Source organism: Plectrocnemia conspersa, unplaced genomic scaffold, assembly GCF_051122295.1.
Source record: "Plectrocnemia conspersa isolate PC_06_02 unplaced genomic scaffold, ASM5112229v1 ptg000002l, whole genome shotgun sequence".
NCBI lineage: Eukaryota > Metazoa > Arthropoda > Insecta > Trichoptera > Polycentropodidae > Plectrocnemia > Plectrocnemia conspersa.
Window position 1 is genome coordinate 2195120 of NW_028277166.1, and position 26700 is coordinate 2221819.

General features: G+C 36.0%; 3 protein-coding genes across 7 annotated transcripts in view; 1 reads left to right on the top strand and 2 right to left on the bottom strand.

Annotated features, from left to right (window-relative positions):
• The window catches only part of haf (leucine-rich repeat and fibronectin type-III domain-containing protein hattifattener), a 38695-nt gene extending 33231 nt beyond the window's left edge, over positions 1 to 5464 (top strand). The window contains exons 3-7 of one of the 2 annotated variants that reach the window (XM_088205450.1): positions 46 to 1605; positions 1679 to 2041; positions 2109 to 2358; positions 3775 to 3943; positions 4012 to 5464. In XM_088205450.1, the coding sequence (XP_088061576.1) occupies positions 46 to 1605; positions 1679 to 2041; positions 2109 to 2358; positions 3775 to 3943; positions 4012 to 4192 (2523 nt within the window). In that variant the 3' untranslated portion in view covers positions 4193 to 5464. The remainder of the gene's footprint in view (positions 1 to 45; positions 1606 to 1678; positions 2042 to 2108; positions 2359 to 3774; positions 3944 to 4011) is intronic. The other variant, XM_088205451.1, reaches the window with a different exon arrangement.
• The window catches only part of Rab3GAP1 (RAB3 GTPase activating protein subunit 1), a 53952-nt gene extending 44835 nt beyond the window's left edge, over positions 1 to 9117 (bottom strand). Inside the window, exons 1-3 of the mRNA XM_088205452.1 lie at positions 9011 to 9117; positions 7707 to 8938; positions 5490 to 5686 (exon numbers count right to left, since the gene is read on the bottom strand). Of these exons, the coding sequence (XP_088061578.1) occupies positions 5490 to 5686; positions 7707 to 8933 (1424 nt within the window). The 5' untranslated portion in view covers positions 8934 to 8938; positions 9011 to 9117. The remainder of the gene's footprint in view (positions 1 to 5489; positions 5687 to 7706; positions 8939 to 9010) is intronic.
• Positions 9118 to 11922: 2805 nt separating this feature from the next.
• Positions 11923 to 25848, bottom strand: LOC148237298 (putative ATP-dependent RNA helicase DDX17). 4 transcript variants are annotated; one of them, XM_088181692.1, is made up of 8 exons: positions 25732 to 25848; positions 17937 to 19061; positions 17802 to 17863; positions 17678 to 17737; positions 14162 to 14398; positions 13760 to 14089; positions 12963 to 13675; positions 11923 to 12772 (listed from the first exon to the last, which is right to left on the bottom strand). In XM_088181692.1, exons 1-7 carry the CDS (start codon positions 25743 to 25745, stop codon positions 12978 to 12980), a joined length of 2526 nt encoding a protein of 841 aa, XP_088037818.1. In that variant the 5' UTR covers positions 25746 to 25848; the 3' UTR covers positions 11923 to 12772; positions 12963 to 12977. The 4 variants fall into 4 exon arrangements, with proteins under 4 accessions (XP_088037818.1, XP_088037819.1, XP_088037817.1 ...); XM_088181693.1 differs by lacking the exon at positions 12963 to 13675 and having other exon boundaries at positions 13856 to 14089; XM_088181691.1 differs by having other exon boundaries at positions 12963 to 14089.
• Positions 25849 to 26700: the final 852 nt, after the last annotated feature.

Below are 26700 nucleotides of genomic sequence, written 5' to 3' on the forward strand. Positions count from 1 at the left end.
AAGCATAAATAAAATAATATTAATAATCAAACATACTTATTTCAGGTGGATTTTCCTATATTAGTCAAAGCACTAGACACTTACGTTAAAAACACTCCCTTAGATTTACTCTACGTTTACAATTCTACAGTCATCAAATTAGACGATAACATATTCATCAATCTGCGTATTCACAACGTGCAATTGTCAGGATGCAAGATCAAGACGATAGCTCAAAACACATTCCGAGGCCAAGAACTCTATCTAAAAAACTTAAACCTCCAAGACAACGAAATCACAGATGTTCCTGTAGACAGCTTGAAAGGTTTAGTCAATCTAGCTCTATTAGATTTGTCTAAAAACAGGATAGCAAAAGTTGTAGACAATTCATTTTCAACGTTAAAACGTTTAACAACTTTAAAACTGTCCGATAACAACATCACGCTATTGTCTGGAGCTCTGCGAGGCTTGGAAGGATCGTTAAAGAATCTTAACCTAAAAGGAACCAAGCAGAAGAAAGTTCCTGAATGCATAAGAGGTTTGAAGACGTTGGCCTTTTTAGATTTATCGCAAAATAGCTTGAGAGAACTGCCCGGACCCGGCGGTGCAAGAGTATTCGAAGGTTTAGAATCGCTAACAGCGCTAAATTTAGAAAGAAACTTGATACAAAACTTAGGAGAAAATGCTTTCGCTGGAATTAAGAAGACTTTGAGCTCTTTGAGCTTATTGAACAATCTTCTACCTGATTTTCCAACATCTGCGGTTGCTTCGTTATCGGAACTGCGAGTTTTAGACATTGGATTCAATCTATTGACACTCCTCCCAGAAGATTCCTTCACTAAGAATCCGTCGATTACGTTATTGGCATTAGATGGAAATCCTTTGAACACCGTTCCTCAAAAGGCATTCATACACTTGAATAACACACTGAGAGGTCTAAGTTTGGGAGGAAGATTCTTGCACTGCGATTGTAGATTGCGTTGGGTTACCGAGTGGATAAGAAATGGAGATCTTCAAGTCACGTCTAGGGAGAGGAATCCTCAATTCTGCGGAAGTCCACCTCGTTTTAGAGATCGCGGTTTTTACAGCATTCAGCCAGATGAATTGACTTGTACGGATAATGATGTGGTTGGAGTGGCTAGTGTTATTCACGAACAACCCAGTGTGCCAAAAGTTGAAAAGAAAGTTGAGCTCATCACTAAAGCGACTACAATTGGAACCACAACAACGACTACGACTACGACGACGCCTAAAACGACAGTAACGGTAGCAACTACATCTCCAAGCACCACAGCGAAGACTACTACTAAAGCTGTATCGACTACTATCAGTACACAAACGAAGCCGACTTTAGGAACATGGAGGCATAATAGTAATCAACATCAAAGACCACCTCTAGTTCTTGGATTTCCACCACAGAAAGCCAAGGCCGAAGACGTTAGTGAAGTGGTTGTGAAAAATGCTTTCAGGCAAGACAACTCCGTGATTATCCAATGGGATTCTGACACAGCCAACATATTAGGATTTAGAGTAGTTTATAGACTGTTCGGTGATAAGAGTTTTAAGCAAGGACCTCCGCTAGAAGCTAGCGAGCGAGAATTTAAGATTAAAAACGTTCCATCTCAAGTAAGTTAATCTAATACATTATTATAAGCATATTTATTATTTTAAACATTACTAATTTATGTATATGTTTTAGGAATGTATAGTAGTGTGCGTGATTTCTTTGGAAGAGATCAATGTGAGTCCTGATACAGTGCCTTATTCTCAATGCCGAGAAGTTAGAACGGTATCTTCTGCAACGTCCAACATGGACAAGATAACTATAGCTGCCAGTGCAGCTATCTGCGGAACCATAGTAATTGCCGTTATAGTATTCGTAGCTGCTAGTAGAAGAAGATCAAGAAAAATGCACAATCTACACCAACAGCAACTGAGTGGCAAATCTGGTTTGCCCATTGGAGGATTACCTGTGAACTGCTGTGCCGGTATGGGTACAACTCCCAGTCCAGGAGGTCCTCTCTCATCTTTAGCAACGTTAAACGCTTTTAATAAACATCAGGTATGTCATTCTTCAAAATAAATCTATAATAAATAATCCTATTCTTCTAATATATCTTTGTTTTAAGGATTGGGATCAAGTATCAGCTTACAGCAGCAGATCAATTCCGAGAGCTAGAATGTATGCGGACAACGGTGGAGCTTTGTTATCAGACGATTTGAGATCACACGTGTCCCATTTCAGCAACAACGGTGGAGGAAAAGGAGGAAAGACAAGATCTATAGCCGATGGACAATCGCAGCACAGTTTTTCGAATCATTCAGGAAGATATTTGACCAACAGCGCATTTCCAAGCAACTTGGTCACTTCACGATCAGGTAAAGTTTCACATTTTTACTTTAAAAACAAAAGATTAGTTATAAAGCATGATAACGTTTTGGCTTAAACACTTTTGGAAAATGGGAGGAGACCAACGTCTCTTCCAGTCCTCGATTCTTTAACCAATACAAATGATCTGGGACGGATCTAGAATGTCTTTGTCTAGTATTGTACATAGAATGTTTTTGTCTATTACATATATTATTTGACCTGTGTAATTCTGACAACAATGGTTAGCTTCTGAACTGTGTGGAGATATTCTCTAACAAAGATTTCTTATAAGATCTGTTTATTTTTTCAAGAAGTTAAAATAAATATAAACAAATCTGCACAACAAACAAAATAACTAGGGTAATCGTCTCTGGGTTCACATAAACTAAAATTTCATTGATTACCATAAAGGGGAGTAGCGTTCCGGTTATTTTTTTTTTGGAACTACACTACTGATAAGTTCGCTTATCCCTTGATTTACGAAGTTAATTTTTTTCTTTTATACTCCAAATCAAACATATTAAAATTAATAAAATTCTACCGTCGCCGTCGTAGTGAGAACACTCCATCGTTCACAATACGGCGGTGAGGATAGCATATTACAATTTCTAAGAAGTACATCAAAACTGAACGCTCGTTATTGAGCATTCCTACTGCAACGGCGCCGACAAGATTTTACTGCTTTTGACGTGAATTTTTGACTTCTGAGAAGTGATTTTTGTTTTTGCGCTCTCCTGCTGACCAAAATTCGGTTTAAATATACTTCGATCAATACTTAAAATAGAAATATAAAAATCACGCCATCCCTTCTTAGTAAAGATATAAGATATAAGAATAAATTTTTAAAAAAATATAAATAATGTAACAACCTAATAAATGCAAAAAATATCTAAAATTTCTAATCAATATTTTATAAAAATTTAATCAGTATTTTTAAATTCTGTTGGGGCTACCCGTAGTTGTTGCAATGAAATTAGTTGTGAAGGGCTAAATAAACAGATTTTATATAAATACAAGGTGATCCAATTTGAGTTTTCTATGTTGGTAGTACTGTAAATCAGACAACTGTCAATAATCACGCGTGCTCAAAGTGTCAAATGTTAGTTTGCAACAACACATTTACAAAATGGAAATTTATTTAGTCTTCTTGAATGAAGAAACAGATCTTCTAACAAATCTTTGTTAAAAAATATGTTTCTTCTTTTGCAAGAAGATTTTTTGATCTTATCAAATCTATCAAAAAACTGTAACAGAACGCGTTCCAGTCGTAGAAAATAGTATTTCCGTATCTCTTAAAAAAGTATCTCCACACATTTCAGAAGCTAATTATTATTGTCAGAATTACTGTAATACTGGTATTTGGTAAACCAAATCAATAGCCCTATATGATCATATTTGACACTATCAATTTTCGTTTATTCCAGATCTGAGACAGTCGCGACAGTCTCTGGCGGGCGCATCGGACCGCATGTCCCGCATGTCGTTCCCCGGAAGTCATATGCACCATGCGCCGTCGGTAGCGTCGTCGACGCGGCGCGCCAGGCCGCGCAGCAGGTCCCGAGACCACGCGATGCACGGCCGGCCGGGCAGCAGGTACTTCATCAATGATTACACATAATAGTCGCTCGCGGCAATCGCCTACACAATTGTAAATGTATCAGTGTGACTTGTTGGACCCTCACAGATACAGCACAGCCGGGTCCACGCACACGCTCAACAACTACTGCAACGGGGATACATCAGACAATTGGACGGACCACGATATGGACATCTATATGGCCCGCAATCCCACCGCCCGGGGAGGACTGGTGCCATTATAAGAGAAACTTGATAGACGACTGAGAGACACTGTGATCAGATGATGAGACAATAACGGAATCGATAATATGATGAACGAAGCAATCAGTGAAATAGTGTGCGGAACGTGCGTGTGTATATATATGTATACGTATATACAAAAACTTGTGCTTAAAAACGTTCATAGACTAATAAGTGTGTGTATATATAATTTATAATAAAGTGTGATTTCATGTTATATTGTGTTACTCGAGAAGATGTATATATATTTTTATACAACAGTTAGGAAATGTAGAGTCCTGAAATAGAAAGCTTTACATAGCCCAACTAAACAAGTGTTATTCAAATTGTAATTCAACTTTAGATACTTGGCTTTTACAGATATTGGAAATAAGCTTCAATAAAGTACATATGAATTTCTTTAAAGCAGAGATTGGTAATTATTTATTTTCAAGAGAGAGAAATAAGATAATTCATAGAAAAATTCTAATAATGAAGCCATATTGATTGATTTATTCAGCAAAGAAATAGTAAATATAGAAAGAAAATATTTTCAGTTTGTTTATATAAAGTTCATTGCATTGAAGACAAGAGTATGTTAACTGATATTTTGGTCAGAATGTATGTAATATCAAAGTTTCACTTTCTCTTTCAATTCTATATAGCACTAGAAATTCTGAATTTACTAATTCCAAAAAGTCAAGCAAAATTGAACTTTAAAATAATTTACTATATAAAATAATGGCTTTGGATAACTGAATTTATAGCAGATTTTTTTATATAAAAATCAAGTCATGTTCTATCTGCATTTAGCAGTTCAACTTTATAGCAATGACACTTGTATCTATAATAATTATATACCTCTTTTTGAATTATTGAAATATATGTACATATTACTGTAATGTTAATAATAATTTAGGTCGAAAGTAATTGGCAAAGATTATAATCAATTATTTTCCCATTAGAGAGCTGGAATCCGTCCATGGTGCAGATGTTAAACATTAATTTAACCTCAAAAGCATAGCTAGTAATATTGAACTGAATAATAAAGTTTTCATTGCAACGATTGTAAATAATATTAAAAATCTATTTAAATATAAAATAGTCAATAAATAATATAAATAATAATGAGAAATGTATCAACGGTCATTAGTTTGTTAATGTTATTTTATAACGGTTGAATACCTCATGACCAAACGACTTTGAATCAATATTTATTATGATAATACTTAAACGCGAGAGACTACAGATATATTTACGTAACATTTTATGGAAAATTTTGTAATTTTTTATGAATAAAGTGAAATGAAAATGTTTTGTTGTGGTTGTTTGTTTGACTCACCCGTTAATTTGTATGCTGTTCTCCCAACGACATCGGAGTTCCTGGCAGAACTCGTGCCACAAGTGAGCGAGAGCTTCTGAGCCGCCTAGGTCTTGATAAACTCGAGCCGAAGAAACAGCCAAACGCCAGATAATACCACCTCTAGGATCGGCTTTCAATGTATCACCGCCGACATAAAATGGAGACGATTCTTCAACCTGAAATAATATAAAATATATTACCAAATTAAAATGGAAATGAAATTCAAAATTAAAAGAAGAATAGTAGAAAGAACTACATAAAATATAATTTATACTATAATTCACAGATTCTGTTTAATTTTTTTAATCCTACTAACAACTCACAATGTTTTACAGATCGTTTTGTTGCGAATTTTTAGGACAATACCAGGGATGTCATTTGAGCTTTTAACAATATTACTACTTAACCATTTGAATGCCGTAAGGACACTGGTGTCAACTTACTAACGACTATTTTTTTTAAATTATGACATTTTATTTTATACTTTTTGGATACTTGTATAAATTAGATTTTATTTTGTTTTTAAAATAAATAGAAGTTCAAACAAAAAAATTAAGTTTTCGGAAATATTTTTTTTAAATATATTTATAAAACATCAATATATCCCATAAAATCAGGGCTGTGGAGTCGTTAAAAAAAAACACGACTCCGACTCCGACTCCGATTCCGATATTTACCAACAACACGACTCCACTCCGACTCCGACTCCGACTTCGACTCCGACTCAAAAAAGTTTAATTTTATCAGGTATTTTTGGTGTTTTTCTACACGTTTAATATTCATACGCTATACACATTCATTATTACGCAATTAAAAATTCATAAATTTCATAATTTAAAAAATGCTCGGAGTCGCTCATTTTTCACGACTCCGACTCCGACTCCAACTCCGGCCAAAACACCACGACTCCACGACTCCAACTCCGACTCCGACTCCGACTCCGACTCCACAGCCCTGCATAAAATGCTTGGCATTTTTAGCATACACCGCTTAATTTTGTTAGGCACTACAAGGGTTAAAAAAATTGAGAATCGAATGAAGCATATCTAAACCGAATTTCTACCAATAGGAGAGCGCAAAAAAACAATTATCAATTTTCAGAAGTCAATAATCTATGTCAAGAGCAATAAAATCGTGACGGCGCCGACACGATTTTATTGCTTTTGACGTGAATTTTTTACTTCTGAGAAGTGATAATTGTTATTGCACCCTCCAATTGACCAAAATTCGGTTTTAATATACTTTGACCCATACTTTCATATCATAAGTCTGTAGTAATATCGGTAAGGATAGTTATCATATTTTTAAAACACATCTGTACTTCTTTTGCTTAGTATTCCTGAGAGATGACTTGGTTTAGTTTGTATTTTGGACACTTGACCTTATGAAAATTCTAAAACTATAATTAGTTTTAGAACTTTCATTAGGTTAGGTTTGAGTTTGAACAGCAAATGGACGTTTCGCAACTGTCATATTGAGTTTTATAGATATTTTAGAGCAGCGCCTATCAGTTAAATTATATTTTCGCTTGTAGAAATATATACCTACTAGTGAAAATGTATTTGGATTACACTAGTGACAATGTAACTTCACTGAAAAATACACATTTACTGTAACATTTATACATCGCATGTAAATAATGTATGGAAAAGTTGAAACATTATAATTTCACTAGCATCTGCTAGATAAATTATATTTTCACTAGTAAAAATATTTATCTACCGGTGAAAATGTATTCCGATATGATTTCACTGAAATGACGTATTTCAAAAAATATTTTCGAGATAGATTTAAGACTTTCTTTGAGAGATAACCTGAGAATTTCTAGTTTAAAATCAGGGACATCGTTTCAGTTTTTTTAATATTTCGATTTCATAAAGATTCGTAGTATTTAATTAAATAACATGTATGTTTCTGGCCAAATTCAAGGGGTGACAAATGCTTCTAACTGCCCCCCTCTTCCCCTACCCCTCAATGACATTTCTGGACAAGATAACTTAATTTTAGGTTTTAGGAAATTTAGTTGTTTGGGAAAGCTCAATTTGATCATAAAAATTATTAATTTATCAAAATTACTTTGTCAAAAGCCTTTTCAAAATCAATGTAGATATTTATACAATATGTCCATAACTAAAGTAGGAGAGCTAGTTAAGCTAAGGATAAAATATGTTTTAAATGTTATCGATAAATACTCACCAAATGCTCAAAGTTGTGTTCGTATATCAGGAAAATATACTTCAACATCTCTAAGATTGTATTATTTGATAATGCACCACGTTGATATTTATCATCAGATGTATAACTATCGCTCATCTTTGAAGTTATCCCTTTCATTGATCTTGACTTTGGTATTGCAGTATTAGATGGATCGAAATCAAGATCGTTATTAGAATACAACAAATCTTTATAAGGCGTAGTCTTCTTAGATAGATTGATAAACTCATCATATAGATCGAACAACAAGCAATTGACATCCAATTCCATGTTAATCTTCATTGCCCAAATAGGAGCTATCATCGGATTAAAGTCTGTATAATTCTGCGAATCGACTACCGAATCGTCCGATAGCTCTAACCAAGATACGAATAATAGTAAAGACTTGATCGGTTCACAAACTGCTCCGATTGGTATTGTAGAAAAATTTGTAACACCAGCTTGGACAAAATCAAAATCTGGTGGTTGTTGCATCCATGTCGAAGAAGACCAATCAGATAATGAATACGTAAATTTAGTCGATACGCAAACAGTATCAAGCGAAATTGTAGATGCGATCTTTCCTTTAAATAAATCCAATAATCCGTCTAAATGATAGCACTGAGAAGGCAATCTTCGCAAATGAATCGTATCAAATTTGATACACAATCCTTTATTCTCGCATATTCCTAAGTAATACTGCTGCCAATCGTCCCTGCATTGTAGAAACACCGGAACTTCGCAACAAGAATTATTAACAGCGATAGTAATGGAGCTTAATAATATTTTTATTCTACTCTCATCGGTGACGTGGCTTTTAGGAACCACTATAACAAAATCTCGCAATCCATACCAAATACTCAATAGTGGAATTTTATCCGTATAGTTGATATGCAATGGATTAAAGTCGTTCTTAGCTGCAAAAATATCCACAAACGCTTGACTATACTTTTCTTTCTCTTCCAAATCATTGCTCGTGTGTTTTTTTTCTTCCAGTATTAACTTATAGCGCACAATGAGGAATTCTTCATCGCCATATTGTATAGTATCTTTAGTCAATGTCCAATGCGAGCGGCTCAATTCGTTGGTTTCAAGCGGGCGATCTCTGGGGACATCCGATAACTTCCATTCGTTCAGTACTTCTTCGATCTTCAAAACAAATATTTCCCATTCAGAAACTGCCGAGAAGTCTTGTATAATGATTCCCGATTCTTCGACTTCTTCGTTCATTTTCGCTAAAAATATATAACAGCTGTTGACACTTAAATTTTAAATATTAAGAATAATATTGCAAGGGTAGCACTTACCTATTTTAAAGTATTTAATTAAAAGGTAATTTTACAATATAAAGTTTATTTATTTGTGCAAATGTCATACACAAGTGACGTTCATTTGACAGATAAGTTACCACAATGAAAATAAAACTAGTGTTGCTAGTAACAAAAAATATTTTAAAATAGCATTGATTTTATAATGTGATTCAACCATTAAGGCTCGGCCACACAGAAAGCAATTCGTCGCAGCGATCTGCGATATGGGGACGTCACATACCTCGCGTGAGCGCTCCAGTCCGAGGCTGGCTGCGTTCGAGAGAAATAGTACATTTATAATAATTTGTGTTTCATATTGCTATTGAGTATGAGGTCAGATGAAGAACAACTTATTCTGTTGTTAGCTTTGCAATACAGAAAGAAAAAAAAACGACTTTCGGTGAATACCACCGATTATGTATCGAACTGGAGTCATATCAAGATAGAAGTTTATTCATATGAATAATTTAGTTTCATCACTCATTTTTAGGCGGTCACTAGAAAAATCTGTAATTTTGTACTACCGGATCGCTTGTCGCTGCGACAGAGTGGCAGAGTTCGGTAGACCACGTTCTGTTTGACAGAGCTGATGCAACATCACATCATTCAATCAGACCACCTGACCGCGTCGATCAGATATCGCTTCTGTGTGGCCGAACCTTTAATTATTATTTTATAAAATACATAAAACCTAAATTTTAAGTAGAAAGGATAAAATAACTGTTTACTGTCACATGTTAATCCAAAAAATTCACGCTGCACAGCAAAATAGCTTAATGTAGTCTAAAATTTACGTTAAACTAAAAGGAGTCTTATATTATAATGTTATGATTTGTAATGATGGGGATAATGAATTTCTAGATAGTGTAACGTCACAAAGCAAAAGAAAATAAATTAATTTTAAACAAAAGATATGCCTTATTTTTAATTTATATATGTATGTAATATTATACAAGGACAGTTTCAAGAACAACGAAAGCAAACTTAAGAGCGTCTTTAATATTTATTAGAGGGTCGGTTTTATAGGGTTAGTGCCCATCTTAGTAATTGTATCTTGAAATTTTGTTTACCAAAATCTAAGTATAATCTAAAAAAACATAATTTTATGCAAAATTTTGTATTGTATAGCTCATTTATATAAATATATATTTATTAAGGCCAAAACTTGGCGGCACTTTGGTTACACTGGCGTGACGGACATACATTATCTTGTTACTTTGGCAGGCTTGCGCAGTCGGTGCGTGCCTCGAGCACCGCTGACTGAACGTTATATATTGTAATAACATGTATCTGTAATAATATTCAATCAAAATGCTACTTCAGCGGCTCAATATGTGTCTGATTACTACTCGTCACAGTTATTGTTAATTTATGTTATTTTCGCAGTCGTCTCTGAATATAGGGTTATGCTCTTGGATTCGTAAGGTGACCAAACGTCTTCCTTTGAGGATTATCCTTCTTAAAAATAGTGTCTTCCTTGAAGAAAACTTAAAAAAACATATTTTTTCTCAACTTATGTAGCAATTTCTCCTCCTCAAAAATATTCGATGATTTTTTAACACATTTTTCGAAATAACCTTTTTTAGCTAATGTAGCGATTTGTCCCCCTCAAACAAAAATCTTGAGATATTTTTTGAACAAAAATTTCCATGATGACTTTTTTTGTCGTCTTTTTTTGTCACAATTTGTCGCTTTTTGTCCTCCTCGAACAAAAATTTCCGAGATAGCCTTTTTATTTTTAGTGTTCTCCTTTGATATTTTTAAGTCCGGTCACGTTAGGATTCGTGACTTTGCCGGACATGAAGTGGAAGACGTATGCTTTCTTGATCTTCTTCAGTCGATATTCGGCGTAGTTCCGCTTGGTACAAATTCGACTAAATTATCGTTTGTTCCAAATCGGTAGCGAAGTAGTAGAATTATTAAATTTTGACATGTGTCAGCTCCATGCTGAAGATTCTGTTGAAAGTGTCGTGCGTAAGCAATGTTCGTACATATATATATTGTCTTTGAGTTAGAGGAGCTTCGTTCTTTCCTACTCTTAACCGTCTGGCCAGTGGGGTGCTCCAGGTAGAAACAGACCATGTTATTGCTGTAATTCAAACAGCTCAAAATTTGCCAATTTTATTTCAATTCAGATACCTGCTAGGCAGAATTAATTGTTCTTTGGGCTAAGTGAATTCTTTATTCTTCTAATACACCCAAATATCTGACCAGATTATGATTCGCCGTGGCAAATACTTTATCCACCAAGCCGCATTTTAATATTTTAATTACAATGGTTAGTTTTTATTTGACTAGTGAACGAACACATTGTTTTTTATATATAATATATAAATTTATAAAAAATGTAGTAATTTGCATGATCATTATTTATTTATGAATATAATATAAAATTCCAATGTAAGACATGGTTATTTGTAAAATGTATGTGTGCGAGTTAATTTAGTGATATTTGAACATTTTATATATTCAACTAGATTGTCATTTATTATTTTTATATAATAAACTATAACAGACTTCATGTATGATAACAGCTTACCTTAATAACTTACGTAATTCTTAGTTGGTAGCAATTTTTGATAACTCCAGGCGACATTTATTATTACTAACATCGACAATCTTATATATTTATTTGAAGCTACTGTCTTATTATGTATGTCAGTTGAAATACAAACAATGTGTGATTGTACATTGTTAAATTCAATTACCTACTTTTCAGATCTTTCTGGAAATCCAATCGATTTATTGTCAAAATATAAGAAATAGTTTCGAAAAGCTTTTCGAACTTAACAAAACAATGAACATACTGCAAAACATCTGGTTGCTGTAACTATCAATATTTATTGTAATACCTCATATTTCCATTAATAATGCAAGGATAATTTGGTTGCGTGAATAAAAATGCATGGTTTAGAAATTGTACATTATTTATTGTAAAACGCCCAACGCTTCACAGGTCTACAGTTATAGTATGGTAATATCCAGTTTTCTATTACAATCGTTATATATTACAAAAAAAAAAAAAATATTTTGTAAATTTATAGACTGACTTTTTAAGTATTTATTTTTAAATACATACAGTTACTTCATGGCCGTATTCCCACTCTTGGGGCAAAATGTAAAAATAAAGAAAATAAAAAGATGCGCAAATTATATATCACAACATGCCATTATGTTAATACATGGACAAAAATAAAAATTAAGTGTAGCAGTATTATTACTTTAATTATTAAAATTAATAAATAATCGTACAAAAATGGAAATCAAATTTCTACAATGCATTCAAAAATATGTACACTTATACTTAAAAAAAAAAAGAGAATCCTTTCCTTCAGCATCGGACCAGGTACTAATAGTTAGTGAATCAAATAAAACGATAAGTAGTTATACAAAATAAAAACTTGGATGAAAAAAATATAATAGTCCTGTAGTTTTTATTAGTTCAAAACGACTGTTAATTAACTTAACGTTATAACGCAATCTTGTGCATGCGTCCTCTGCTGTAATTTTTTATTTGTCTACCTAAATATTATGATGGAATGAAACTTTTCATTACTTTCAAATGAAGATCTGCATATATGACGTGTATAATCTTTCATAGACAAAGAAACATTTTTTAAACGGCTTCGATCCAACGGGGGGGTCTAACGCGTAATCTTCCAGTCATAACGTTTAACCTTGACACGTCATCAGATTAAAAGAAAATTGTCGATTATCTCTTGGAATTCCAATAAGAATTTCCGACAAGGTATCCATTACCTGAAACAAAGTGGTATTCTAAAATTAAGTCAAATTCAGTTAAGATCGAGCGGTAACCGTTACCTGTAAACGTTGAAATGAAAACGAAAAGAAAACAAAATTGAAAGGATATCTTTTTAAGGCCCATCAGTTGTTGGAATAGCGACAGATGCCGCCAGGGCCAAGAGCGCACGTGAGTGATTTAACAAACCTCGGGTTCGGAGTCCTAGCGGCGTCCTTGACGAAAGCTAGACCGCCCGTAGGACGCAGAAGGAGGAATACCCTCCGAGCCGCCTTCCGGCGGCGGCGGGGGAGGCGGCGGCGCAGCCCAGCTCATCTGCATAGGTCCGTTGCCGTTAACGTGGGAAGGTAACATGGAGTAACCTGGAAAACCGAGGCCGGAGTGACCGTCCCTGGCGACGGGATCGGGGAAATGAGGTGGCATCGGATAGAACGGCGGCATGGGCGGGAACGAGTTACCGTTGGGCAGAAAACTCGACTGAGTGCCATTCTTTTCGATTACGAGCGGCGGAGTCATCGGGCGGTTTATCAGGTGCCGAGGAGGCGGCGGCGGCGACAGCGACGGCTCGATAACTTTCTTAGACAGCGCGCTTCTGCTGTATCGATTGTTAGGCGGAGACCTCGAAAAGTCTATATCCATCAACGGTTTCGGATAGTGACTGTCCATCAGAGGTTTCGGATAGTGCGGATCCGCCGACGGCTTTGAATAATGATTCTCTCCCAATGGTTTCGAATAAATCGCCTCCACCGGCGAAGTAGGATACGCAGCGTCGTGTGCGCTATTGGAATACTTAGAATCTGAAGCGCCTCTGTTTCGTTCGCTGGCCGACTGGGAGTTATTGTAAGAATTGCCAGAGTACTCCAACTTTTTAATTGGATTTACCGAATCGGGAGAGAGGCGACCTGTAATTAAATTTTGCGACTGAAGCATACTGTATAAATGTGGAAAATTTTGAAGAGGATGAAGGGAATCCGGTTTGGCAAGACCTGCGTGCGCAGATAGCATGCTGGAAGATTGCGCCTCCCCGGGCGTCGGTAGCAGCGGCTTGCTCTGATGACCGGCGGTAACTGCCTCTGACTTGCCTGTTCGTTCCCTGGTCGTGTCGCGGGAAGTGGACGAGCTGTGCGATGACGAACGTCTTCTACGTCTGGGGGACCGAGAGCGTCGTGGAGATCTGGATCTGCGTGGAGAACGACGGGGGGTACGAGAGCGGATAGGCGATCGCGTACGACGTCTCGGCGATCGTCTTCTACTACGCGATCGATCTCTAGACCGATCTCTAGCTCTTCTGTGACCTTTTCCGCCTCTTCCTCTATCTGTAATATATTCCAAATTAAAACATATCCTACTAAAAATTTAAAACACATTAAGTTACGTCTTAAACTTACGTCTACCGCCACCGCCGCCGCCTCTATCGGCCAGATCTTGCAATTTAGGATTAACAACCTGCTTGGCTTCTCGCAATACTGATATCAAATCGTTAGCCTTGGCAGCGTTCGACGGCGTGAAAAACGTATAAGCCGTGCCCGTCTTATCCCGTCGGCCCGTTCGTCCAATGCGATGAACGTAATCCTCCGAATTACTCGGATAGTCAAAATTAATCACAAATTTGACATCGTCCACATCTGCAAACGGAAAAAAACATGTTAAAAAATGTATTCACGCACTCATATTGTTCACAATAATAACACAAGCATATAAACGATATAAATAATTGCAACCCAGATCGGCTCCGTATGAAATACATAATTATAATCGCATTCATTCTTCTAACTTTCACAAATTTATTTACAATAAAACGTTATCAATGATAAAAGCTTTACTATTACAATCATGATTCACAAATTTTATGTAAATATAATAAAGCTTTCATGTACAATTAAATATTTAGTGTAGAAATATGTATGTGTATTTTATGGGTATCGGAAGGTGGAGTTAGTTCTTAATATTAATTAGGAATACAATATACATTATTTTTAAAATATTAAAATATTACTAGGGCTATAATTGTAATGCATAATGTATGACTCAAAAATTTCAATTTTTGATTTTAGTAATTAAGATAAATTTTTAAGTACATAAAAAAAATCTATTAAATCTCATAAGCTTATACCAGATTTATGATTTATATGTACATTAACATTTATTTTAATAACATGACAATTTGTGGCATAAAATTTTTTTAATTCAATTTAGATCTCTATTTTATACTTACTTGAAATCGTGAGAGATAACTTCTGTATTCAAAAATTCAAGACTGAGAAACCTTATTCTAATTACATTTTAATTTATTCTAATAACAATAATAGTTTTAACTTACCCATCAATATCACTGTTTTAATTTATTATAAATTTAAATGTATTGAGTGCTATAAGTAAAATAACATAACTGAAAAGGGTATCTTTGGCGCATAATTAAAAAAATAAAGACACCCGATTCAAAATAACAACGTAGACCTCCTTAAAATATAGACATTCTTCCGCAAACGTACGAGAATGAGTCAAATGAAAACCTTATGCATTAAAACACCACAGTGTTACATATAATTTGAAGAGTGGCGGACAAGTAGCAGTACGAATCAGGAATGCAATACAAAGAAACAACAGTAGATTAAAATGGTTGCAGCACTTGCATCATGCACTAAAGTGAAGCATTGCTGTTAAAACTTCGTTATAGTGACAGATGTCTGTCACTCCAGAAAGTGTACAAATGGCGTGAGTTCTGTAGCAGAATCTTCTCGGCAAGATCAACTACTTATAGTGACAGAATCCATTGTAGCAGTTGGATTTTTTTTTATTGGTGAAAAACTACGCTCTATTATCATGTTACATATAGTTCGAAGAATGGCCAACAGGTAGCAATACAAATCAGGCATGCAACACGATGCAACAGCAGTTGCTTAAAAATGACCGCCGTACCTGCAACATGCACTAAAGTGAAGCACTGATCTGTCATTAATATTTTGAACCCAATGAAATTCATCGACAAATAAAAGTTCAGTATGGTGTGATGCACGTCCGTTTCTTCGGAAAGTGCACGAATTGCGTGAGTTCTGACATATTAAAAAAGTTTAGATCCGACGAAAAGGTGCAGCAGGCAGCGCACTCAACAAAAAAAAAGAAGCACTGAAAACACCGTGGGATGTTCATTCGACTCACCCTCGTACAACTGTCACACAATTTATATTCGTACAATAAACTGAAATTTCATTAAACAATATAATAATCTTTCTATGAAAATTAAAAAAATATATACTTTATAATAAAATGTGGCAATCCTCGAAGACGATCTGGGCACGTGTGAACTAACACTCTAATAGTCGTGTTTACGCTAATCTCATAATGACAAGGCACTCTCGTTTATTTTCATCATAATAATAATAATCATTGTATCATCATCATCAATATTAATATTTAACAACAATCAGTCAATCAAAAAAAAATTAACAAAACCTGTCCTTATACTTTTAGAAGGCCTAAAGTGTGTCAGTAAATGGAAGACGAAATATCATCAGATCTTACTGTGTATACAACGATAGATAGTGATGTGGCGGCCCCACTCGCGTGCAGTGCAGGACAGGGCTTTGGCGCAATGACAGTACGGAGGAGGTGAGCGCGTGCGCGTACGAGACCGCGCACGCCCCCCGTGCACATGCCAATTGCTACACTCTGCTGCACTAGCACTGGTACGGAGTGGTGGGCCAGGTTGCCACACGGTGGGGGGCTCCCGGTTAGGGGGCCACAATATCACTCAGTGAGAGGCACAATTGATACTGTGTGTGCTTTTTGTGCCTCTGCAAAAGAAATCGCCGCACTGTGAGATTTGTTGTGCAGATATCTTCAGTATATTATATATATATAATAATAGTATCATAAATAATAACAATATATAAAATATATAGTGATGCTATATAAGATATATATATATATAAATAAAATAAACAATGAAAATAAATAAATATTTAAGTTCAATTAAATAAAATTAAACAATTGTGCAGAAAATGCTTTAATTTGATAAAAAAATATCAGCAGACAGAAATTTTTTTTTATAGGAAATGGCGGAAAGATAGTGTTAGGATCAGGGTATGACTATTTTCTAGTGACCGTATTAACAACATTATGTATGGTAGTGTATGAAGGAGTATGTTATGTTACTCAACGAGTGTTTTGTGATTTTTTTATTTTGATCAGATGGTTGATCAAAATAAATTATATTAATTATTCAGATAAATAAGTTAAAACTTAATACTATTCGCAATAGAGAAGCTAATATATGGGAACATAAATTACATATTAACCCTTTGGTTATCTAGCTTTTCAGCAAAAATATTGATGTATTATACGATAATAAAATATAGGTTCAGAAAAATGTTATTTTTATCCGAAGCAAATATCCTATAGCCAATTAAAAAATGTACCGATTCATTCTTCAATAATGTCTGGGAAATTTTGCCAAAGTAGCAAAAGCCGATATATCAGAATTTGGCAAGCAAAGGGTTAATGTATATTTTTTCTGAAATAAAGAAAATGCTATTGTATTAAATATTTCTTTGCATAAAAAAAATATGGAAAAATGCGAATGAAAAGTTATGAAATGACAATTCTGTGAAAATTAAGCCTTTTCTGCACTAACTGACTAAAATAAAACTTTTAAATATTTATTTATTTTAAAAAAATCAAATTAATTAAAAATATATAATATGTATGAGCATCTAACAAATTAAGCAAAAATATATAAGGTAAATTAACGAATATTTATTTTTTAAAATGTAATAAACAATAAAAAAATATTAGATACTCATATTGGTCAATAAAACCAGTTAAAATATTATAAATAAAGAGTTTATACTGAAATATTTGTCAATTTAATCATATTTGAATAATGCAGTCAGAGAAAAACTTACCTAATCCCCGAGCTGCAACATCAGTAGCTACAAGTATAGGCGCTTTTCCATCTCTAAAATCTATAAAACACATTTTAAAAATCAAAAATATAAAAAACGCATTTATAAAATATGGTAATAATACCTTGCAACACCCAATCACGTTCATTCTGAGATTTATCTCCATGAATACAGACAGCTGGCCATCTAAAAAGGCAAATCAAACATAAATTCCTTTTCCAATAATACCGATACAATATTTAAGAATCATTGTCCGTACCCGTCTCTCTTCATTTTCCTCGTAATATCATCAACTCTGCGTTTTGTCTCAATGAAAATAATGGTTTTATTCTCCTTCTCGGCCATGATTTCCTTCAGTAGCGTACTAAGCTTAGTCTCTTTCTCGTACTCCATGCATACGTCAATAATCTGAAGGATGTTATGATTCGCCGCTAACTGTAAAGATCCTACGTTGATCTGTTGATAGTCTTTCAAAAATTCAGCTGCCAAATTCATGACTTCCCTGGGCCACGTAGCAGACCACATGAGTGTTTGCCTATCGGGGCGAATTTGTTCAATTATCTTCCGTATCTGAGGCTCAAAACCCATGTCCAACATCCTGTCGGCCTCGTCGAGTACTAAGTAAGTACAACGCCTCAAATTAGTCCTGCCACTTTCCAAGAAGTCCAACAGACGACCGGGAGTCGCGATCACGATTTCGACCCCGGCGGTCAGATCCTGGGCTTGAGGACCTTTGGGAGCACCGCCGAATATACAAGTATTCCGTATACGAGAGGTGTTACCGAACTTATCGGCGACTTCTTGTATCTGTTGAGCTAACTCACGAGTGGGGGCTAAAACTAAAGCGATAGGTCCGTCTCCGCGTTGCAAGCGATGCTGGTGGTTGATGTGAACAATAGCCGGCAATATGTACGAGAGTGTCTTACCAGATCCGGTGGATGCGATACCGACCATGTCGCTACCGCTCAGTGCTATGGGCCAACCTTGCGATTGGATAGGTGTCGGTGATTTAAAACCCATTTTCTCAATCTCGTCCATGACGTAGTCGGGAAAACCGGCTTCGTCGAATGAGAAAACGGGCGTCGGAACCTCCTTGCCACGCAGCGTGATGTCGTTCTCCCTGCGCCATTCTTCAATGTCGAATGGGGTCCTGCTCATGACGTTGCGATGCGGCACATAGAATTCTTTCTTGAAAGGCTCCAAACGGTTGAGGTCCCATTTGGGTTTTCTCAGATTAGCGCCGGGGTTGCTACGTCTGCCGCCACCGCCACCGCCTCCACCTCCTCCACCGCCGCCTCCTCCACCCCAGCCCCTATCTCTGCTTCGCCTGCGGCTCCTGCTCCTACTCCTACTGCGACTTCGATCCCTGTCGCGATCACGATCCCTAAAAGCAAAACAAAATATCCTTAGTAAATTCAATTGATAAATAGGGATTGTCAAATATGCAATGATATTGTGGCGACCCCACAAATAGTCACACAAATAGTTACACATAAAAAAGGGCAATTGTCTCATTGTTGATGACCGTGACCAAAAACGTTCATGCATTAACAATGAGACAAATATCATGGCACAAGAGGGATTTCTTTTGACCACACAACACGGGTCGTTAAGAGAATCCCTTTTGTGACTTAACAGTACTGACGCAATTAATCATCATAACAGCAAACCTTTTCTGTAGAATTCGAAAGTCTGGACAAGCAAAAAAACTCGCTTTCGATTATGCAACATCCGATTTCTCGAATTTTACGAAGCGAATCCAGCGATTGGCTAGGACAGTGGTCGGCAAACTTATTAGCCAAAGAGCCAAATATGTACATTACAACGATTAAAAAAAATTGAGAGCCAAATCTATTTATTAATTTAGCAAACCTTTATTATAATTTTCCAAATCAACACAAAGTCGTTCAAATTTAGAGCTCCATATTTCCTTGTTTTTTAAATCCGGCGCGTCTTGCGTGAATGCCCGTGGATATTTGTGCCAGAGCCGCACTTAAGGGGCCAAAGAGCCGCATGCAGCTCCGGAGCCGCACTTTGCCGACCTCTGGGCTAGGAGATCGACGCACAATCGTGATTGGCCAGCAAGCGTGCATCCCTCTAAAGCAGGCGTTTCCAACCCCGTGCCCGTGGGCGTCATGGCGCCCACGGACCGATTTGTGTGCGCCCACCACTATTCGACCGCAATAGAATTTTTTTCACAAACACTAATTAAAAATTTTAATTATTTGTTAAGCCTCTACTACACTCTCTCGTAGTTGTCCGAACTGAAGCTACAACTGAAATCGGCCGAGATCGCCGACTTTTTTCCGATTATAGCTCCTGTAAGTGGCAAAAAAGGAATCTTTGACGAGTCAGGTGTTGCCCGCCGCCCTCCTGATATTGTAAAATGCGCTCTAGGATACAAAAAGGTTGGGAACCCCTGCTCTAAAGGATATAAGCCCGGACTCCGATGAGGATAGGGCAGACGATCGAGAGACGGTCAAGAGACGTTGGCAGACGGTCCACGAGATACGAGACGCTGAGGCAGGAGACATGAGACAGCAGAGCCAGCGGCAGTCAATCTACCAGCAGCCATCCGGACGAACCAGCTACGCGCCCTCACCGACTGACCTGAACAACACACTTGACACTCGCCGCACGCAGCCTAAGAACACTGAGCATCATCACCTACGCATGAACACCTACATCACGAGAAACGTCCATAATCAAACTTGTAAATATAACATAATAAAGTCTAATAGGATTCACCGTAGTCTCATTGGCCGCAAGGTCAACCACCCCTAGGGCTACGCCCCCTAAAATATGTATGTTGGGAAAGTTCTCCAAGGGTTGGAATAAAGTCGTTTTATACAACCAATTTGGTGCCCAGGACTAAATTTACAGAGCCCAATACATAAGCTGTCATGCACCTCCAGATAATCACATAGGGTGAGTGCTTGATGAATCGATGAATGCATAAGGGATGAAATCTTTCGCTTTTTCTACAGCCCACAGTCGCTTACCATATGCTCCAAACAGAATAAATTTGGATTCGTCGGAGAAAGCCACTCTTCTCCAATCATCAACGGTCCAATGGCGATGAGCTTTTGCCCATTCAATCTGATTCTTTCATTTTCTCAATAAATATTACATTTTTTGCTGGGTTTCGCGCTTTAAATCCAGCTTCAACCAAACGTATATTCACTGTCCGTCTCGAAATATTCGAGTTTGAAGTATATTGCAATTCTATTTGTATTTCAGCAGCAGTTCTGAATCGATTTTTCACTTCCGACCACCCCCTTACACCCTCTCTAAAATTCCTGTTTCGCGATATTTTATAATAAATTTTTAATGACCGACATTTGTTTAGATCTCTCAATGCTTTTGGGTTTGTGTCTTTAACGGAGTTCTTTAAAAATGGTGCAGCTGAACCTTTCAAATGCATGCATTGGATAATTATAGACGTGTTGAAATACTAAGTACTGCCTGAAGACTGAAACAAGGGAGTGAACAAAATATTTTTTTTACCTTTAAAAATCTTTATAAATAAAACCATTAAATTGTTGATAATTGTTAGACTATATTTTCGAACTTTATAGATATTGAGTGAATAATGGCAAATAAAAAAATAATTTTTCGATCATAAAATAATGTTTCGTGCCTTATTTTTTTCAATTTATCTTTAACCATTTTTTTTGATAAATATGTTTTTAAACCTAGTGAAATTTATACATACTACAACTATAGTTCCTAAACCAAACGATCTCATGGCAGTGTGAAAGGCTGCGATTTTTCAACATTTGAAGGGGCAGCCCCTCTTCAATTGCTGACAGGAGGATGTTCCCCGTGGTAGGAGAAATTATTAGGCGCCAAGCAGTCGATTGTAGTTGAGGAGTGAGTCTCCACGGCTATCACTTGCAACACCCCAGGAAGGTCAGGCCTAGTCTCAGTCCATTCAATGAATCGTAAGGTTCGTAATTGCTAATGGGTCGAAACTCTTGCGCTTTATGCAACTACTGAACGAAGGCTACATAAAGGAGTGTCGGGATGCAATAAGTTATATTATAACGCTCCTAGCAAAAAGGCGCCAGATATAGATCTAAGAATTTTTTATCTGAATCCTCATTAACCCATTTAGACCTACTGTATCATATACGATACAGTACGTTGAACTAAGTTTATGGCAATGATTTAGCTTCGCATCAAGTGTAAGGAATAAACAAAACTATAAAAAAGGTTCATTGCTATGAAATTTGTCGAAGAGTGAATACAATTATAATACAACGAACTTGAATTAACTTATAAACCATACTTCTGGTCATGATGTTAGTTCAATATTACCAGCGTGTTTTTTAAATATTTGTGTACTTTTTTTTACTTTAAAATATGGTGTACCCTATTTGGTACAGTAGGACTATGTACAATACAAAAATTTGTGGAAAACTCACCGGATTCTAGAAATAATTTGATCACTAGGCTTCAAGAGTGAAATTTTCATTGTGCTGATAATCTACATTTAGATAAATCCGACCAATTTTCAAAAGTTTGCCCATTTACAAACATCATATTGACTAATTTATTAGAGTATAGTCTGCATAGAGAAAATCAATGTAGATTAAGCCAGAGTGCCTTATTATGGAAGACATGGTTAGAAACAATTTATTCGAGGCAAATCAATTAGATAATGGATACAAACTATGAGCGGGAACAACTTTAGGTGAATACAGTAGACTCCCCCAATAACACGGTAAATTGGGAACGTGCCATTTGGGTGCCCGTTACTTTATGTATGAGCGAATCAAATGGAGGATATTTCAACACACAAGCCTGATCCGTACGTACGTATTACAAAAAAATTGTATGAGTATTTTCTAACCCCCTAACTACATGCACCCAATTTACCGTGTTATTGGGGGGTCTACTGTATATCCTGAATATCAGATACTCTAAATTATCAGTGCCAATTTTTTTCTAACCTATACTGACAAACATTTTGAACTTAATATGGGAGAAAATTATCACTTGTTCAGACAATTTTAACAGAAAAAGTAACAGAAATATAAAAATCAATGGAACTATTAGAGAAAATTGATCTAAGAAATGTCCCTTACTTGACAATAAAATGGCGAAAGAGAAAGGGGGTTCTACGACTACTGTGCCAGTGATGACCTAATAATATGTAAATTGAATGACAACAGTAAGGTGTCAGTTTTAAAAAACCTGGTCCATAAAACTCAGTGTTTCACATCAACTGATCCATCAATACAATCAAAATATGAGAGGTAGATTGATTAGACCAGAACATATCTTCAAATAGAATTAGTATGTGTGGGAAAAAGTGGTACATGCCTCTCATTTTACACTGCATTGATATGGCAGTTCAAAATACTTGGTTGCTTATTAGAGATAATGGTGGGACGATGGATCTGTTGACTTTCAGACCTTTTTCTACAACTATCTTGGAAGATTTATCATATATGTCGTGTATGTGTAGAGAGAACCTACACTTGCTCTCAAAAGTGATTCCGAGATATTTAGTGGAAGTTACTCTAGTCAAAATGTTCCCACCAAGATTGTAAGAATAAACCGATGCCAAACGGGATCGAGAAAATGACACAGTATTGCACTTTCCGATTCTAAAGGGCAAACGGTTAACGGAAGCCCATTTCAATCAAGTCTAGATCACTCTGTCGAGAGGAGTCCGATCAAATGCATTTATACAATTTTAAATCATCTGCATACAGAAGAAAACTTGAATTTGTAACTGCCGTATTTATGTCATTTATAAATAACATAAAGAGCAGAGGGCCCAGGTTGGACCCTTGAGGAACTCCCGAAGGAGGGAAATATTCCTTCGACAGTCGACCACCATAAGTTACAAACTATCTACGATCGCTCAAATAATTCGAGAATAACATGAGTTAAATCATCCGAGCAACCGAGGTTCGACCTTTTTTTTAATAATAACCCATGACAAACCTTGTCGAAGGCCTTCTCAAAATCTGTATATACGGCGTCTACTTGAATTTCTGTATTGAGAGATTTTGTCACCGTTTTGGTGAAAGGCAGAAGGTCAGTAACAGTGGAACGGGCGGGACGAAATCCATGCTGTTGGTCCAACAAAACTTTCCGAAAGTGATTAAAGATATATCTATGAATAATTATTTCAAATAATTTAGCAGGAACTGACAACACTGCGACTGGTCTGTGGTTCTTTATATACAATTTGTCACCCTTTTTATGAATAGGGATGACTTTTGTGCATTTCCATAGATAAGGAAATGATGTCTTGAAAATTAGATCAAAAATACGTTTTAGAGGAGCAGCGAGACTGACTTCGCAACCCTTCAAAATAAAATCAAGAACCAAGTCAGGCCCAGAAGAACCATCAATACTGTCTTCAATTTATTTAAGCCGTATTTAAGATCTGAGCGCTCAGTTTCTTTGATGGTCAGTACCGAAGACCAAGAACAAGAAGAAAGAAGCGACTAAGCAGAAGGCGAAAAGTATTCCTCAAAAACAGAACGAAATTATGGTAAAGATAATTTTGCTATAGAACAAAGTAATCAAGCAAGATGTGGGCTTTGCCATAAATAGTGCCCTGCCAACTAATAACTAATACTAAAAACTAATGTTAAATAATAAATTAAAATAAAGTAAAAATGAAATGACATACTTTGTCTTTTGAGTGTGCATGAGTCTACTGTACCGTGTATGGTACAGCTGATTCCCAGCAACCCTTACATAATTTATTTGGTCCGTATTTTTTAGATAACATTCGGACCTCCTTAAGTCCATTAATAATAAAAAATATATAAAATTCTAGCAAAAATTTTCAGATCTAAATGGGTTAACAAGGAGTACTTGACTTTGCTGAAATTTCAGATTAATATATATTCGAGAACACTATGGACTACATAGTACAGTAAACGCATTCCGCATTACAAAGCCGAGCATCTTTGATGTGTGTAATAAAACTCCATCCATGCTAAAACGTTACTCTCGAAAGTGATTTCTGGTTAACTCTTTCACCGCGTTTGACGTTTCTAGGCATCATGGTGAACAAGGCCCAGGCGCGGACGACGGACCTAGCTATCAGCAAATTTTGAATTTTATATCACAGTTGTTTCATATATGTTAGGGTTGAAAATTGCTTAAAAGGAATATTAAAATTTTTAATGACATCTATTGATTGTTGCTTAAAAAAAATTGTAATATAGATATATTAAAATTAAATATTTTTCAAAGAATTACTGGTGTTTCCAATTGTAGCCACCGCGGCGCTGTTATCGATTTGTCATAGAATTGTATGAAGCGTGAACGTTTTTTAAAATTTACACTGAATGTTCAACACATATTCGAACTTTTATGAATTGAAAAAAACTTTAGATCTATATAGACATGTTAATTATACTTTGTGAAGTAACAGTATAAGTTTATAGTATAAGTTTATAGAAGTAACAGTATAAAAACACATTTCTTAATTGATTAAAAACAGCGCCACGCACAAATGTTGTATGAAATAGAATTCCGCCATTACGGTCGAAACATAGCAAGTGAGCAAGAAATGAAGGAGCAGTCGAAGTTGTATTATGAAAAAGTTTCAGAAGCACTGACAATATGAACGAGCTGTTATTTGTACACATAAATCATTTAAATATTATAGTTGAATAAATGAGTGATTTTTCAGTTTCAAATAATATAAAATAACCTTTAGGTGCCCAATGCATACTGGTGATTTTGCGTCAAAGGGTTGAATAGAAAGTGACAGTGTCCCAAAGTATAACAATCTCCCCTGTCGATAACCTGTTTGATTATTGTTTTTTTTTGACAGGAGCGTCGGAAACATCTCGAAAATGCACCTCATCCGCCTCCGACTTACGTAAACGTCTCGGACGGGAATCGTTCTTAAACGTTCAAGATGGCGACGGACGACTCTTTTCGGCGTCTCATTACATTCGACGCAGACTCGAATGGCGTCTGCGCGTAACGCGTCCGTCGTTTCGATTAGACGCGGGCTCCGAAAAGAGGCGGAATAAAGGCGGCCAGATAGATAAAGACTGCGGACGACTCACCTGCCGCGTCCCATGGCAATCGAGGGTAGACGAACTCTGCGGCTACGACCTACGACGCACTACGGACGCACGACCTGACCGGTAGTAGCCGTCGCAGTCGGCGGCGGCAGCCGTAGTGTCCATAGACAGTCCGACCATAGACAACAACGACGCGCACATGTCATGCTTTTCTCTATTTTACATTAAATATCACTTTCTAATAACTTAATAATTATATTTATTGCTTTAATTCAGTTTAAATGAATTTAATTTTTTTAAATAAATTTAATATTGTAATAAAAGTAAGTACAAAATAATAGTTTATATTAAAAAATAATTACAAACTTTTATTTCAGTCTGGTGCCTCCTTACCTACTTAGTAATTGTTGATTGTGTTAACCCCGTTGAAACGCATAAGGTTGCAACAAAAAAATTACAATTATTTAATAAACATCGAATTAATAGTCATCATATGCAATCATTATAAATTATCGATAAATCTAAAAAAAGTTAATAAAAAATTTAAAAATTTAAAAATGCTTTATTTTAATTTTACCATTGTACAGCATTGTGTGTATGCCTATTTAATTTTCGTATTAATTTGTCATTAATTCTTTATAAGAAGCACTTTTTGCTGTTAGCCAGGACGACAGTGCTTGAAAACGCTCCTCTTTCAGATGCCATCCAGTTTCTCAGCTAGCTTCTGACTTAGTCTTTGGGATCATTTAAAATCTCAACTTGGAGGAGAAGAAGTATTTAAAGCAAGCAAAGGTTGGTTTGATCGACTTAGAAAACGATCAAACTTGCATAACCTTAAAATTATAAGTGAATCGGCTAGTGCAGACTTAGAATCAGCTGAAAAGTATCCAATGGAGTTCCGAGAAATTGTAGAAAGGGGAAATTATTCAGCAAATTTAACTTTTATGTGGATGAGACTGGACTTTATCGGAAACAAATGCCAACACGTACGTTTATTTCCATAGAGGAGAC